This window comes from Neovison vison, chromosome X (genome assembly GCF_020171115.1).
Source record: "Neovison vison isolate M4711 chromosome X, ASM_NN_V1, whole genome shotgun sequence".
Lineage (NCBI taxonomy): Eukaryota > Metazoa > Chordata > Mammalia > Carnivora > Mustelidae > Neogale > Neogale vison.
Window position 1 is genome coordinate 103,666,808 of NC_058105.1, and position 13,098 is coordinate 103,679,905.

The 13,098-nt window shown below is 36.1% G+C and overlaps 1 protein-coding gene across 7 annotated transcripts in view; it reads left to right on the forward strand.

The window, feature by feature from the left end:
- DMD (dystrophin) overlaps positions 1-13,098 on the forward strand; it is a 1,990,807-nt gene that overhangs the window by 466,552 nt on the left and 1,511,157 nt on the right. For all 7 annotated transcript variants that reach the window (XM_044235639.1, XM_044235638.1, XM_044235634.1 and 4 more), the window contains one exon: positions 7,789-7,939. In XM_044235639.1, the coding sequence (XP_044091574.1) occupies positions 7,789-7,939 (151 nt within the window). The remainder of the gene's footprint in view (positions 1-7,788; positions 7,940-13,098) is intronic.

Below are 13,098 nucleotides of genomic sequence, written 5' to 3' on the forward strand. Positions count from 1 at the left end.
CAAGAAATATTTATCATGTGTCAAGTATATGCTAGGCTCTATGCCAGATGTTAGATAGTGACATAATTTTTGAATTTGAGAGTAGGCTTCTCTTGCCATATAAATGAATGTGATCTCTGAATGTCAACATTCCCCATTCCTACTAGGGATAATTTAAACTATCTTCCAATCATTGTATTTAATAGTAGTCCTTGGTTTGTGATGACATGTGTGTTTCTTCATCCACTTTGTGAGTATTTAATCAGGAAGATTGAATTGAGGTTTGCCATAATGTATTTGCCACAAAAATCTTTTGCATCCAGCCATGAAGCTTCTTTATTATGTTACAGTGACTCTTGAATTTATGCTTTCAAAATGCAAATGAATTTGTTTGCATTTTGAACTTTAATCTTGCTCTGGATAGTTGAAGAATATCAATAATTAAACTGCTGTTGAGTTATATGGATGGAGGAATAAAATACATCAGGATTTTGAAAACAATAGGGCATTTTTGTGGCACAGAATTCTTTTTAAACACAACACTATTTCTCACATTCCATTCAGTGAACAAATGAATACAAATACACATTTAATTTTGAAGGAGGGTTGAAATTTTATTTTTATTTCTGGTTGTTGGAAAAGGAACTTGGCAGGTGAATTCTTTCAGAAATACTTATTGTTAGGTTATAGACTAAAAACTGTGGCCTCCAAAACCAGGTTTCAGGGGGTAATATTGTAGTAACTTTCAGAATTAGTGGAAAATTTTGAAAAATGTGCATGTCCTGTTCTCCTTACTTTCTCTTCTGGCCCAAGATAGATGTCAACATACGGGAAATGGCAGATGGTGGTGGTGGAGGGAGGGGGGTAAAGGTGGTAGGAAATAGGTAATAATGATGATGAAAGTTGTACACATCCGGGGTCATTGTTTTTATTGGATTCTCAGTTTTAAACCATCTATATCATAAGGCATTCATTGAGCTTTGATAAATGTCCCAAACCTTGAGAGTTGAAAACTACTAATGTGCCTCCTATGGCCCATTCATTACTGCCATACCAAAAAAGCCATTATGTATATTTTTGTACATGCATTACTGAAACTTCACTTTTAAAAAAAATCAATATTGCTTTACAATTTTAAAACAATGTGGGGTTTTCGGTTTGTTATGCTTTGCCTCAAATGTATCATATTTTCTGAGCCTTAGGTTTAATGAAACATTGTAAATATTTAAAGTATCTGGTCATTTATTTTACCTTGTCACCATGTTTGAGGGAAACTAGCTCTCGCTGTATTGTGGTTTCTAGCATTAATGAAAACCTTATGCTAAGAGCATTGGTCTCAATAGTAACAACTATACTTTTCATTTTGGTGCGAACAGAGAAAAAAATTATCCATTAATGACAATCTCTGTAAGATCCCACGAAATGACCTTTTTTCCCTTCTATTTTTACGTCCTGATAATCACTGATAAAAATGAAATGAGGAGTAGATGTAAAAGTCATCTGTAAAAAAATCACATTCGTATAGTCAGTATGGCATGATGGTGAAGTAGACCCCAGGGCCAAACTAACGGATTCCCACTTTCCCACCATCCCTCACTTACCCTTTCACCCACATGTAGCTTTGTGTCCCCATCTGTAAACTGTGGCTAAGATGAGTTCCTGCTTTGTTAGGATTAATTATAGCAATAGTTCTGTTGTCTGGCACATGATAAATATAATTTGTTATTCATACATAAAATTATATTTAAATGTCCCAAATTGTGTAAGGTTGGAACTACTATTTTAATAAGTAATTTACCACATATATAGTATTTTTCATTAATAAATAATTCAGGGAAGACATTTTTATGTGTCCTAGACCTGTCTCCATGTCATCCTCTTGCCTCTGGTTCATGTTAATCCTGATAGTCATGCTGCCTGGGCTCAGCTACCCAAACGTTTGCTACTTACGAACACCCAAGGGCTGAAATAAAAGTTATGCCTGAGTCCTGAAAACCAACACAATCTTTTTCACCCCTGGTTGTTCATTGGAATCACCTGGCAGGACATAACTTCCACTAATTCACATTTCTGTGATAGTTTTAATAAAAACCTGATGTGTAGACGTCACCTTCATTGATCACTTTTGTAATAGATTAAATGAAACAAGAACCCATACAAGAGGGTTGAAATAACTACATATTTAAGTATTTATCAGCAATCCCAGAACATCTAGTTGTACATAAACGATTCTTAAGCCAACATCAAAACTATGTAATCTAGTCACTACACCCATTTGGCTGAGATTTTCAGGCTAACTGTTGGAATAAGTAAATAAATTAATTTTGTTTTTTAGCAGTGTGATTTTAGTTACTAAATGACCTGCATTTGGAAGTAAAAAGTGCATTCAAAATTAGTTTCTCTAGTTTATACTGGCAGCCCTCCCTTAAATCAAATATATAGGTTTTATTGACAACTTAAATCATGTGATTGTATTTTCCATGTATAACATACTAATTGAACATCACCGGGGATTCTTTTGTAATCTATAAATTCAGATTAATATTTCACCTCTTTTCATTTGTTGTGTTTCTTATTGGAGAATTACATATAAGCAAGTAATTATGAAGTCTAGGAAATGAGGCCTGAGAACCGATCTTAATAATTTTTCATTGTAAGTCCCTAGCATTTTTGAAGTCTGTACTTTTACACATTTATTAGTATAGCATCTAGCATATGATTATGTTTTTATAAGTATTTTTATACATCTTATAATGTATTTCCATAAAGCCCAAGAAACACAATTTAGGCTATCAAATACAGGCTGAAATTAATGAAAACATGTACCATTTTGACATTTATAAATTTGTGTAGAAAACCAGAATTTCGGAAAATGCTATTCATATTTATTGCTGAATTCCTTAACTCGGGATATCTCTCCTTATAAATATTGTGTGACATAATAAAATGTTATGGATAAAGACTGCCAAGTAAGGAATCCTTCCTCTTGTCAATCTCGTTGTCTGTTGGTTTAGACCGATGCTGTCCAATATTGCAGTCACGAGCTGCATGTAGTTATTTAGTTGTAAATTTAAGTTATTATAATTACATATGGGTAAAAATCCAGTTTCTCATTTATACTAGCCATATTCCAAGTGCACAGTAGCCACACATGGCTAGTGGCTGTTGTATTGGATAATGCAGATATACAATATTTACATCATTGTAAAGATCTATTAGGCAGTGCTGGTTGGAGGACCTCTGTAAAGCAGATTCTGTGTTTGCAGTAATTTCCTTCATGTTGATAGAGACATGTTCCCAACAGCAGGGTATGAGGTGAGAGGTAGATCATCAGTAAAATTATTGGAATTATTTGGAAAATGGTATTCCCTCAGATGCTTTTTACTGCAGCTAACAACCCAAATCCAAGTAGCTTATACCATCGCTTCTTAAAGCATGTTCCATGGACCAACAGCATTGGCACGCCCTGGGCATTTGTTAAGCCCCTCCCCAGACAGATTGTAGGACATATTCTCCACATGATTTATATGCATATCAGAGTTTGGGAAACACTGGTTAAAACAATAAGGATGTCTTTATCTTGTATTACGATACAACCCTGGGTGAGATAGCTATAGGTTAAGTCTATGACCCTGTTGTGCCATCAAAATCCCAGGTTCTTTCATTTTTTTATTGGAATATAATAATCGTGTTATATGAGTTTCAGGTATAGATGAAATGATTCAACAATTCTCTACATTTCTCAGTGCTCATCAAGCTACGGTGTGCTCTCAATCCCCTCCCCTATTTCACCCACCCCCTCACCCAACACCTCTGGAAGCCAGTGGATTTGATTTCTGTATTTAAGAGTCTGGTTTTTGTTTGTCTCTCTTTTTTTTTCCTTTGTTCATTTTTTGTGTGTCTTAAGTCAACATATGGCTGAAATCACGTGGTATTTGTCTTTCTCTGACGGGCTTATTTCATTTAGTACCATACCCTCTAGGTCCTTTGAATTTATTGGTTTTGCAAGCTTCCCTCTGTCTCCAGCCAGTTGTACAGTTGGAACTTGGCTGCAGCATTTCCCAGTGTCATATCCTGACATGCTTCTGGCTCTGCATTTTGTCAGGACTCTCTCCTGTCTAGCACTCGTTTAGTCCACTTCCACTGTTCTCTCTCTGCTGCCAATCATGTATTTATGCTTCCCTTTCCTTTGGCTTTTACAACCCTTTCAAAGTGACCACTTGAAAACCATAAAATGAAACCAAGAAAAATGCAAATTCTTCTCTTGCCTACGGATGATAGATTTTTCTTTTATGAAATTGACAAATTTCCCTAATTGATTTGCATCTTTGAAATGTTGGTTGGAAATGTAGAATTTCTTTCTTTCATTTCAACAGTATTTTTATTGTATTTTATTTTAAAGATTTTATTTATTTGTGTGAGAGAGAGAGAGCGTGCATGCGAGCGAGCGTACAGAAGGAAAGTGAAAGGGAGAAGCAGACTCCCTGCTGAGCAGGGAGCCTGATGCAGATGCAGGGCTCAATCCCAGGACCCTGGGATCATGACCTGAGCTGAAGGCAGACACTTAACCGACTAAGCCACTTAGGCACCCCTCAATAATACTTTAAATTGAACAGTCTCAAAGTATCATTTTCATGGAATGAAAACTCATATATCGGCATCTTCATATGACCCAACTGAATGCAGCCTCTGATCCTTAAAGAAGGTAGGTAAGTCAAAGTTAAGAGCATGGATTTGGATGACAGATAGTTGAGCATTTAGATACTGTCTTAAGTTGTCACTGAGACACCTTAGGCAAATTCTTTAAACTTCCCCATATCCATTGTCCTCAAAAATAAAGTAACAGTGGTATTATTTACCTGAATAGTAATAATGAAGACCAAATGTAATTATTTGGTGTTTTTCAAACACAAGTCAATCATATTCCACCTTCACAACTCCTTCCATGTCTGCATTTTTACCATTACATATTTAATACTTTTAGTTGAAAGAATTATTTCTACTTAACCTCATCCTAAGCTGTGTGATTTTATATATGCATTAAAATCATATGTAGACTTACTACGTGTGTGTGTGTGTATACAAACATACACGTATACATATTGCATGGCCATATAGATATATGCCAAACATATTAAAATAATTTTGTAAGTTTTCCCTGTGCCACAAAAATCATTCTATGAACCACAAATGGATTGCGTATCATCATTTAGGATCCACTGAAATAGTGTATTTTATGTTTCCTGACAAAAGTAACACATAAAGCATTGGATTCATGTTAGCTAAAATAGTTAAAAATTCATTTTAAATGATGCCTTATCCCAAGGGTTAGTAATCACCCCCAACTTTCTACAGTTACCCCTTCTTATGCCACATTTAGAAAAGGGGCATTTGTATTGTGCAGTCTTCTAAACAGACCTGGGGATAGCGGTGCCTCCTCATGGTTGCTTCTTCCATTGCTCATGCATTGCCACGAGCCACTCTTCATTTCCCTGCTACTCACTCTGAGTAACTCTGGCCTGTAATTCACCTGCATATATCAATGCTATCTCTTTGCAGGCCTTAGTGAGCTAAGGAAGCACAGCACCTTTTACTACCTGTTAACTCCTTTCTTAAATCACCCACACAGAAAGTTGAAAGTAAGTGCTGACTAGACATTACTGAGTCATTAGAGTAAAGTAACAACATTAGAAAAGCAAAACAATTTTTGAATATTAAAAATAATTGTTCTTAAAGTCCAAAGGAAAGCCATACAAAGTTGAGCTCTTCACACATGTTCCCCCCATGTGGACACCCGAATCAATAGGAGTTCCCAGCAGAGATATGGAAGTCAGTGAATATTTGTTGAACAAAATGTCTAAAAGTTAAGAAAGGAAGTAAATAATATTTAAAAATGAAATTCCTTATTGATTCTAACAAACATGTGTTATACTTGAAACATTTCTTCAAGTTTAAATAACAATGTGGGATTCTTCAGCTTTGGAAAGGTGAGAACTTTAGCTTATGGTAGTGACAAACTGGACAGAAAAACAAAAACAAGGAATGATACTGTAGCTAATTCTCATGAAATCTTATTAGCATCAGGTCAGTCCCCACAGGGTAGACTGAACCAATCAAGTGAATGATTTATGAACCTTGCAGTGTGTTCTTTTTCTGAGGGGCTTAAGCAACTTTGAATTTTTGCTTTCACTTAAATGGATGTTTTTCATCCATGTTGCTTCCCATAAAAAGAAGATGTCTACTATTTTTGTTTGATAAATTAAACCTCATCCCCATGGGCTTTTGATTGCAGGGTGCCTCAGGGAACATCTGTCTGTGAAAGGTAAAAGGCCAGTAAATGGTGCAGTCCAGATTATATTGAACACTCAATTATGTGTGTATCACGTGTATTTAAATGTGCTGACTAATAAAAATTTCTGGTGAAGAGTGTATGAATCAGAAATAGTAAATTCTTAATTCCAATTTTGTCTTCCTTCTCAGCATGCATTATACTATGAGTTCCAAAAATGCTTCCAACATGTCTTCCTAAAGAATATTTACCTCAAAATAGGTATTAACACTTCTCATTTGAGTCTCAAATTTTTGTTGAATGGATGAAATAACCTCAAGTTTAATTTTCATCTTTACCATGAAGTTGTGTGATTGAGAGGCAAGATATTGTTCCATGTCCCTGATGCTGGAAATCTAAGTGAGAAGATTTAAGAAGTTGGATTTAGGGGGCACCTGGGTGGCTCGGTTGTTAAGTGTCTACCTTCAGCTCAGGTCATGATCCCAGGGTCCTAGGATTGAGCCCCATATCAGGCTCCCTGCTCAGGGGGAAGCCTGCTTCTCCCTCTCCCACTCCCCCTGCTTGTGTTCCCTCTCTCTCTGTGTCTCTCTCTGTCAAATAAATAAATAAAATATATTTTTTTAAAAGTTGGATTTAGGGCATATAACCAGGCTTTAAATTCATTATCCAGTGCACTGTTGTTTACATCTTTGTAAACAATACATCTCTTTCACTTATCTATTTCTGTATAACGAATGACTCCAAAATGTTGTGGCTTAACACAATAATTTTTAATTACCTCATGTCTCTGTAAATCAGAAATTTGGGTAGGACTCCTATTCTATGATTCTACAGTTTTAATTCTACCATTGTAATATGGCTGAGGTCACTCTTTGAGCTGCATTCAGCAGGAAGCTCAAATTTTAAGATAGCATTTTCTCCTCTAGAGTCACGCTCAACATGGTCTCTCATTATTCTGTAGGGTAGCCTGGTCTTACAGCATGGCAGCTAGGTTCTGAGAGAGAATATAAATGCTTTCTCTTTCTCTTACAGCATTTATACTTGGGACTCCTAGTGTTACTTCTGCCATATTCTACTGATCAGGTCAAATTAGAAGTCTGTTCCATATTCGTGAGAATGGGACATAGACTCTTGGGAAGAGTGGCAATGTATTAGTGGCCATCTTTAATCACCATACATATTAAAGTAACAGAGATGTCAATGAACAGTTGCCAGGATATGCTATTAGTTCAGTTATCAGAGATGGGTTACACTTTACTTAACATGTTCACATTTAATTAGCTATGTGAAACTTCCTAAAAATTGGGATGTGTGAACCATAATAAGTCAGAGAAAGAATAACTTCAGAGGTCATTGATCATGGGCTTGGCTTCCCTTATTTCTTAATGTTTAATAGATGCCGAAGAATGTGAACATATCATAAATTACATAAATGTCAATAGTTTTTGTCTTGCAGGTTTAATAATAGTAAGTAAAGTTGTTTTGATAGAGGTAATAATAGACATCTTTCAAATTTTCAGTTTACATAAAGTTCTAATGGATCTCCAGAATCAGCAACTCAAAGAGTTAAATGATTGGCTAACCAAAACAGAAGAGAGAACAAGGAACATGGAGAAAGAGCCCCTTGGACCTGATATTGAAGACCTAAAACGCCAAGTACAACAACATAAGGTTAGTATATTTTATGCTATTTGCTTTCTACTGGAGAATAAATTCCACATACATATGTGTATTACATACATACATACATATATACATATATCATGGTTTATAGATAGGAAAAAATTAAAGCCTCCATTAAGAGTTTGAAAGTCTTTCTTTCCTGATATTTTTTGGAGTGTTTGTTCAAATACAGTATACCTTGGCTTTCATGTTTGAAAAAAAAAATCAAATGTATTCCTGGAGGAGAACAGTGCTAGATATGTGATTTTAATAAATCACATAGTTTTGGTTCCTTGGAAGAGGGACTCTGTAGGGATTACTCACAATGCAAATTTAACTAATAAGACAAGTTTTTTTAACGTTTTTTACCTTCAATTCATAGTCTTAGAACAGGCCAATCTTGATTAAAATGAACACCTGTAACATTGCTTTTCTATAAAATACAGGAATCTATCATTTGTAATATTTCCATCTTTTTTTCAGTTTATTTGTACATTTATGAATTATGCTCTTTGGTTGCCAGAAAGCATTTGTTTCTGTGATTAGGATTTCTACAGGAATATTTCTTTTTTTCCTTTTCAGCATCCATGTTTTTAAATGTTAATTGATATATAACATTGTATAAATTTTAGGTATATAAGTTAATGATTTGAAGTTTGTATACACTGAAAAATGATCAACAAAATAAGGCGAGTTACCATCTGTCACCATACAGAGTTAGGTACTTTTTTAAAAAAGATTTATTTATTTATTTGACAGACAGAGATCACAAGCAGGCAGAGAAAGAGGGAGGAAGCAGGCTCCCTGCTGAGCAGAGAGCCCGATGCGGGGCTCTATCCCAGGACCCTGGGACCATGACCCGAGCTGAAGGCAGAGGCTTTAACCCACTGAGCCACCCAGGCGCCCCTAAGGCACTTCTTCTTCTTCTTCTTCTTTTTTTAATCTTGTGATAAGAACTTTTAAGATTGACTCTCCTGGCAACTTACAAATATACACTACAGTATTATAGACTGTACTACTGTGCTGTATGCTACATCCAGATGACTTGCTGTTTTCTAACTGGAAGAAAACAGTAAATACTTCGTGACTCACTTCAACCACCTGGCCCGCCCCCTAACCCCCCTCCCCTCTGGCACCCACCATCAATTCTCTGCATCTGTAAGTTCTGTTTTGTTCATTTATTTGTTTCTTTGAGTAAATACCCAGAAATGGAATTGCTGGATCATATAGTAGTTCTATTTTTAATTTTTTGAGAACCCTTCAAACTGTTTTCCATAGTGTTTGACCAGTTTACTTTCTTACCAACAGTGCACAAGGGTTCTCTTTTTTCCTACATCCTTATGAACATTTCTTATTCTGTATCTTTTTGATAATAAGCATCCTAACAAATGTGAAGTGATAGCTTGTTATGGTTTTGATTTGCATTTCCCTGATGATGAGTGATGCTGAGCATCTTTTCATGTGCCTGTTGGCCATCTGGATGTCTTTGGAAAAATGTCTGTTCAGATTCTCTGCCTATTTTAAAATCTGATTGTGTTCTTGTTGTTGGGTCATATAAGTTCTTTATGTATTTTGGATATTAACCCCTTATTATATATATGATTTACAAATATTTTCTCCCTTTCTGTAGGTCATCTTTTCATTTTGTTGATGGTTTCCTTTGCTGTGCAGAAGCTTTTTACTTTGATGTAGTCCCACTTGTTTATTTTTGCTTTTATTACTTTTGCTTTTAGAGTCAAAATTTTTTTAAAAAATCACCAAGACTTCTGTCATGGGGCTTACCACCTCGGTATTCTTCTGGGAGTTTTATGGTCTCAGACTGTACATCAAGTCTTAATCTGTTTTGAGTTAATTTTTGTGTATGGTATAAGATAGTAGTACTGTTTCATTCTTTTAAATATGGTTCTGCCATTTTCTCAACACCATTTATTGAGGAGAGTATCCTTTCTTCATTGTTTATTCTTGCTTCCTTTGTTGTGAATTAACTGAATGCATATTCACGGGTTTGTTTCTCGGATTTCTACTATATTCCATTAATATTTTCTCTGCTTTGTTTATGCCAAAACCATACTGTTTTGATTACTATAGCTTTGTAATATAGTTTGAAGCCTGGGAGAGTCATGCCTCCAGCTTTGTTCTTCTTTGTCATCATTGCTTTGGCTATTTGAGGTCTCTTGTGGCTCCATACAAATTTTAGGATTGTTCTATTTCTGTGAAAAATGCCATTGGAATTTAGATAGGGATAACATTGAATCTATAGATTTCTCTGGGCAATATGGACATTTTAATATTAGTTCTTCAATTCATGAGCATGAAATATCTTTCCATTCACTTGTGTCTTCTTTAGTTTGTTTCATCAGTATCTTAGTAGTTTTTAGTATACAGCTCTTTACATTCTAGGTTAAATTTATTCCTAGGTAATTTATTCTTACTGAAGCAGTTGTAAAATGTTTTTTTTTTAATTTCTCTTTCTGATAGTTTGTTGTAAATGTATACAAATTATTTCTGTATGCTGTTTTTGTACCTTGCAACTTAACTGAATTTATTAGTTCAAATAGTTTTTGATGTTATCTTCAGGATCTTCCATAGATAAAGTCATGTTGCCTGCAAATAATGACAGTTATTTCTGATGTGGAGTTTTGAAGGTGCTTCATTCTTTTTTTTTTAAGATTTATTTATTTGACAGAGATCACAAGTAGGCAGAGAGGCAAGGGGAAGCAGGCTCCCAGCTGATGAGCCTGATGTGGGTCTATATCCCAGGACCCTGGGATTATGACCTGAGCCAAAGGCAGAGGATTTAACCCACTGAGCCACCCAGGTGCCCCTGAAGGTGCCTCATTCTAATAACCATCATAAAATTAACTCTGGGTTTTATTGTAGGAACAGGAGCTTGCTTAGTCCATAAAGACACACACACATACACACTGAGTTACCTTCATAATTGGTCCAGGTTAGGCTTGCCAGGTTTAGGAAATAAAAATACAAGAAGCTTAGTTAAATTTAATTTCAGAATAAGCAGAAAATATTGTTTTTAATGCAAGTATGTCCCAAACTACTTATTGTATATATGAAATTCAGATCTTTGTTGGCATCCTGGATTTGATCTGACAACTATACTTAGATTCTGTGGTTCCTGGATTTGTGGCTTTGAAAGGGAATATCTGTTCCCTCAATTCATTTTTCCCAAATCTGCATGTCACTCAACTTAATTCTCTTTTTATAACATTTTGTCAGAGCTAGTTTCATACTCTGTGTGGATGTAAGTTACTGTTATTTCCTAAGTCCTGGAGTTCTTTTCTTATTTAATGAGCTTCTGGTTCATGGAATTGGCCCTTCCTTTTGCTGCCCCCACAGCTGAACTTTGGCCATAGTAGTTTACAATCAAGCAGTTTAGGGAGAACACTAGCTATAGTCATCTCTATCCATTGCACTATTGGGGATAAATAAAATGTCAACTGTATTCTAATTTTCATGGAAAATTATGATGCAAAGATGCTAATTTGATTTTGTAGATTTTTTAAAATTTTTTTAAGATTTAAAAAAATTTTTTTCAGTGTTCCAAAATTCATTGTTTATGTACCACACCCAGTGGCCCATGCAATACATGCCCTCCTTAATATCACCACCAGGCTCACCCAACCCCCCACCCTCTTACCCTCCAAAACCCTCAGTTTGCTTCTCAGAGTCCACAATCTCACATGGTTCATCTCCCCCTTCAATTTCCCCCAACTCACTTCTCCTCTCCAACACCCAATGTCCTCTGTGTTATTCCTTATGCTCCACAAGTAAGTGAAAACATTTGATAATTGACTCTCTCTGCTTGACTTATTCCACCCAGCATAATCTCATCCAGTCTTGTCCATGTTAATAAAAAAGTTGTGTATTCATCCTTTCTGATGGAGCCATAATATTCCATTGTATACATGGGCCATGTCTTCTTTATCCACTCATCTGTTGAAGGGCATCTTGGCTCTTTCCACAGTTTGGTGACCGTGGCCATTGCTGCTATGAACATTGGGGTACAGATGGCTCTTCTTTTCACTACATCTGTATCTTTGAAGTAAATGCCCAGTAGTGCAATTGCTGGGTCATAGGGAAGCTCTCTTTAATTTCTTGAGGAATCTCCATACTGTTCTCCAAAGTGGCTGCACCAACTTGCATTCCCACCAACAGTGTAAGAGGGTTCCCCTTTCTCCACATCCTCTCCAACACACGTTATTTACTGTCTTGTTGATTTTGGCCATTCTAACTAGTGTAAAGTATCTCAATGTGGTTTTGATTTGAATCTCCCTGATGGCTAATGATGATGAACATATTTTCATGTGTCTGTGAGCCATTTGTATGTCTTCTTTGGAGAAGTATCTGTTCATGTCTTCTGCCCATTTTTTGATGTGATTATCTGTTTTTTGAGTGTTGAGTTTGAGGAGTTCTTTATAGATCTTGGATATCAGCCCTTTTTCTGTATTGGCATTTGCGAACATCTTCTCCTATTCTGTGGGTTGCCTCTTTGTTTTGTTGATGTTTCCTTTGTTGTGGAGACACTTTTGATCTTGATGAAATCCCAGAAGTTCATTTTCGCTTTTGTTTCCTTTGCCTTTGGAGACATGTCTTGAAAGAAGTTGCTGTGGCTAATGTCGAAGGGATTACTGCCTATGTTCTCCGCTAGGATTTTGATAGATTCCTGCCTCATGTTGAGGTCTTTCTTCCATTTTGAGTTTATCTTTGTGTATGGTGTAAGAAAATGGTCAAGTTTCATTCTTCTATACATAACTGTCTGGTTTTCCCAGCACCATTTATTGAAGAGACTTTTTTCCCACTGGGTATTTTTTCCTGCTTTGTTGAAGATTAATTGACCATAGATTTTATTTATTTCTTTGAGAGAGAAAGAGAGAGCATGAGGTGGAGGAGGGTCAGAGGGAGAAGCAGGCTCCTCACTGAGCAGGGGGCCCAATTCACTCGATCCCAGGACTCCAGGATCATGACCTGAGCCAAAGGCAGTCGCTCAAACAACTGAGTCATCTAAGCACCCTGATCATGTAGATTTTAACTGAACATATGATAAATAGGTTAGATCTAGTGCTAGACCTCAAATGGGACCACATTTCATGTGTAAATCACACGCTCCCTTGGCCTACACTGGAAGTTGCATACAGACAGTTTCTGTATAC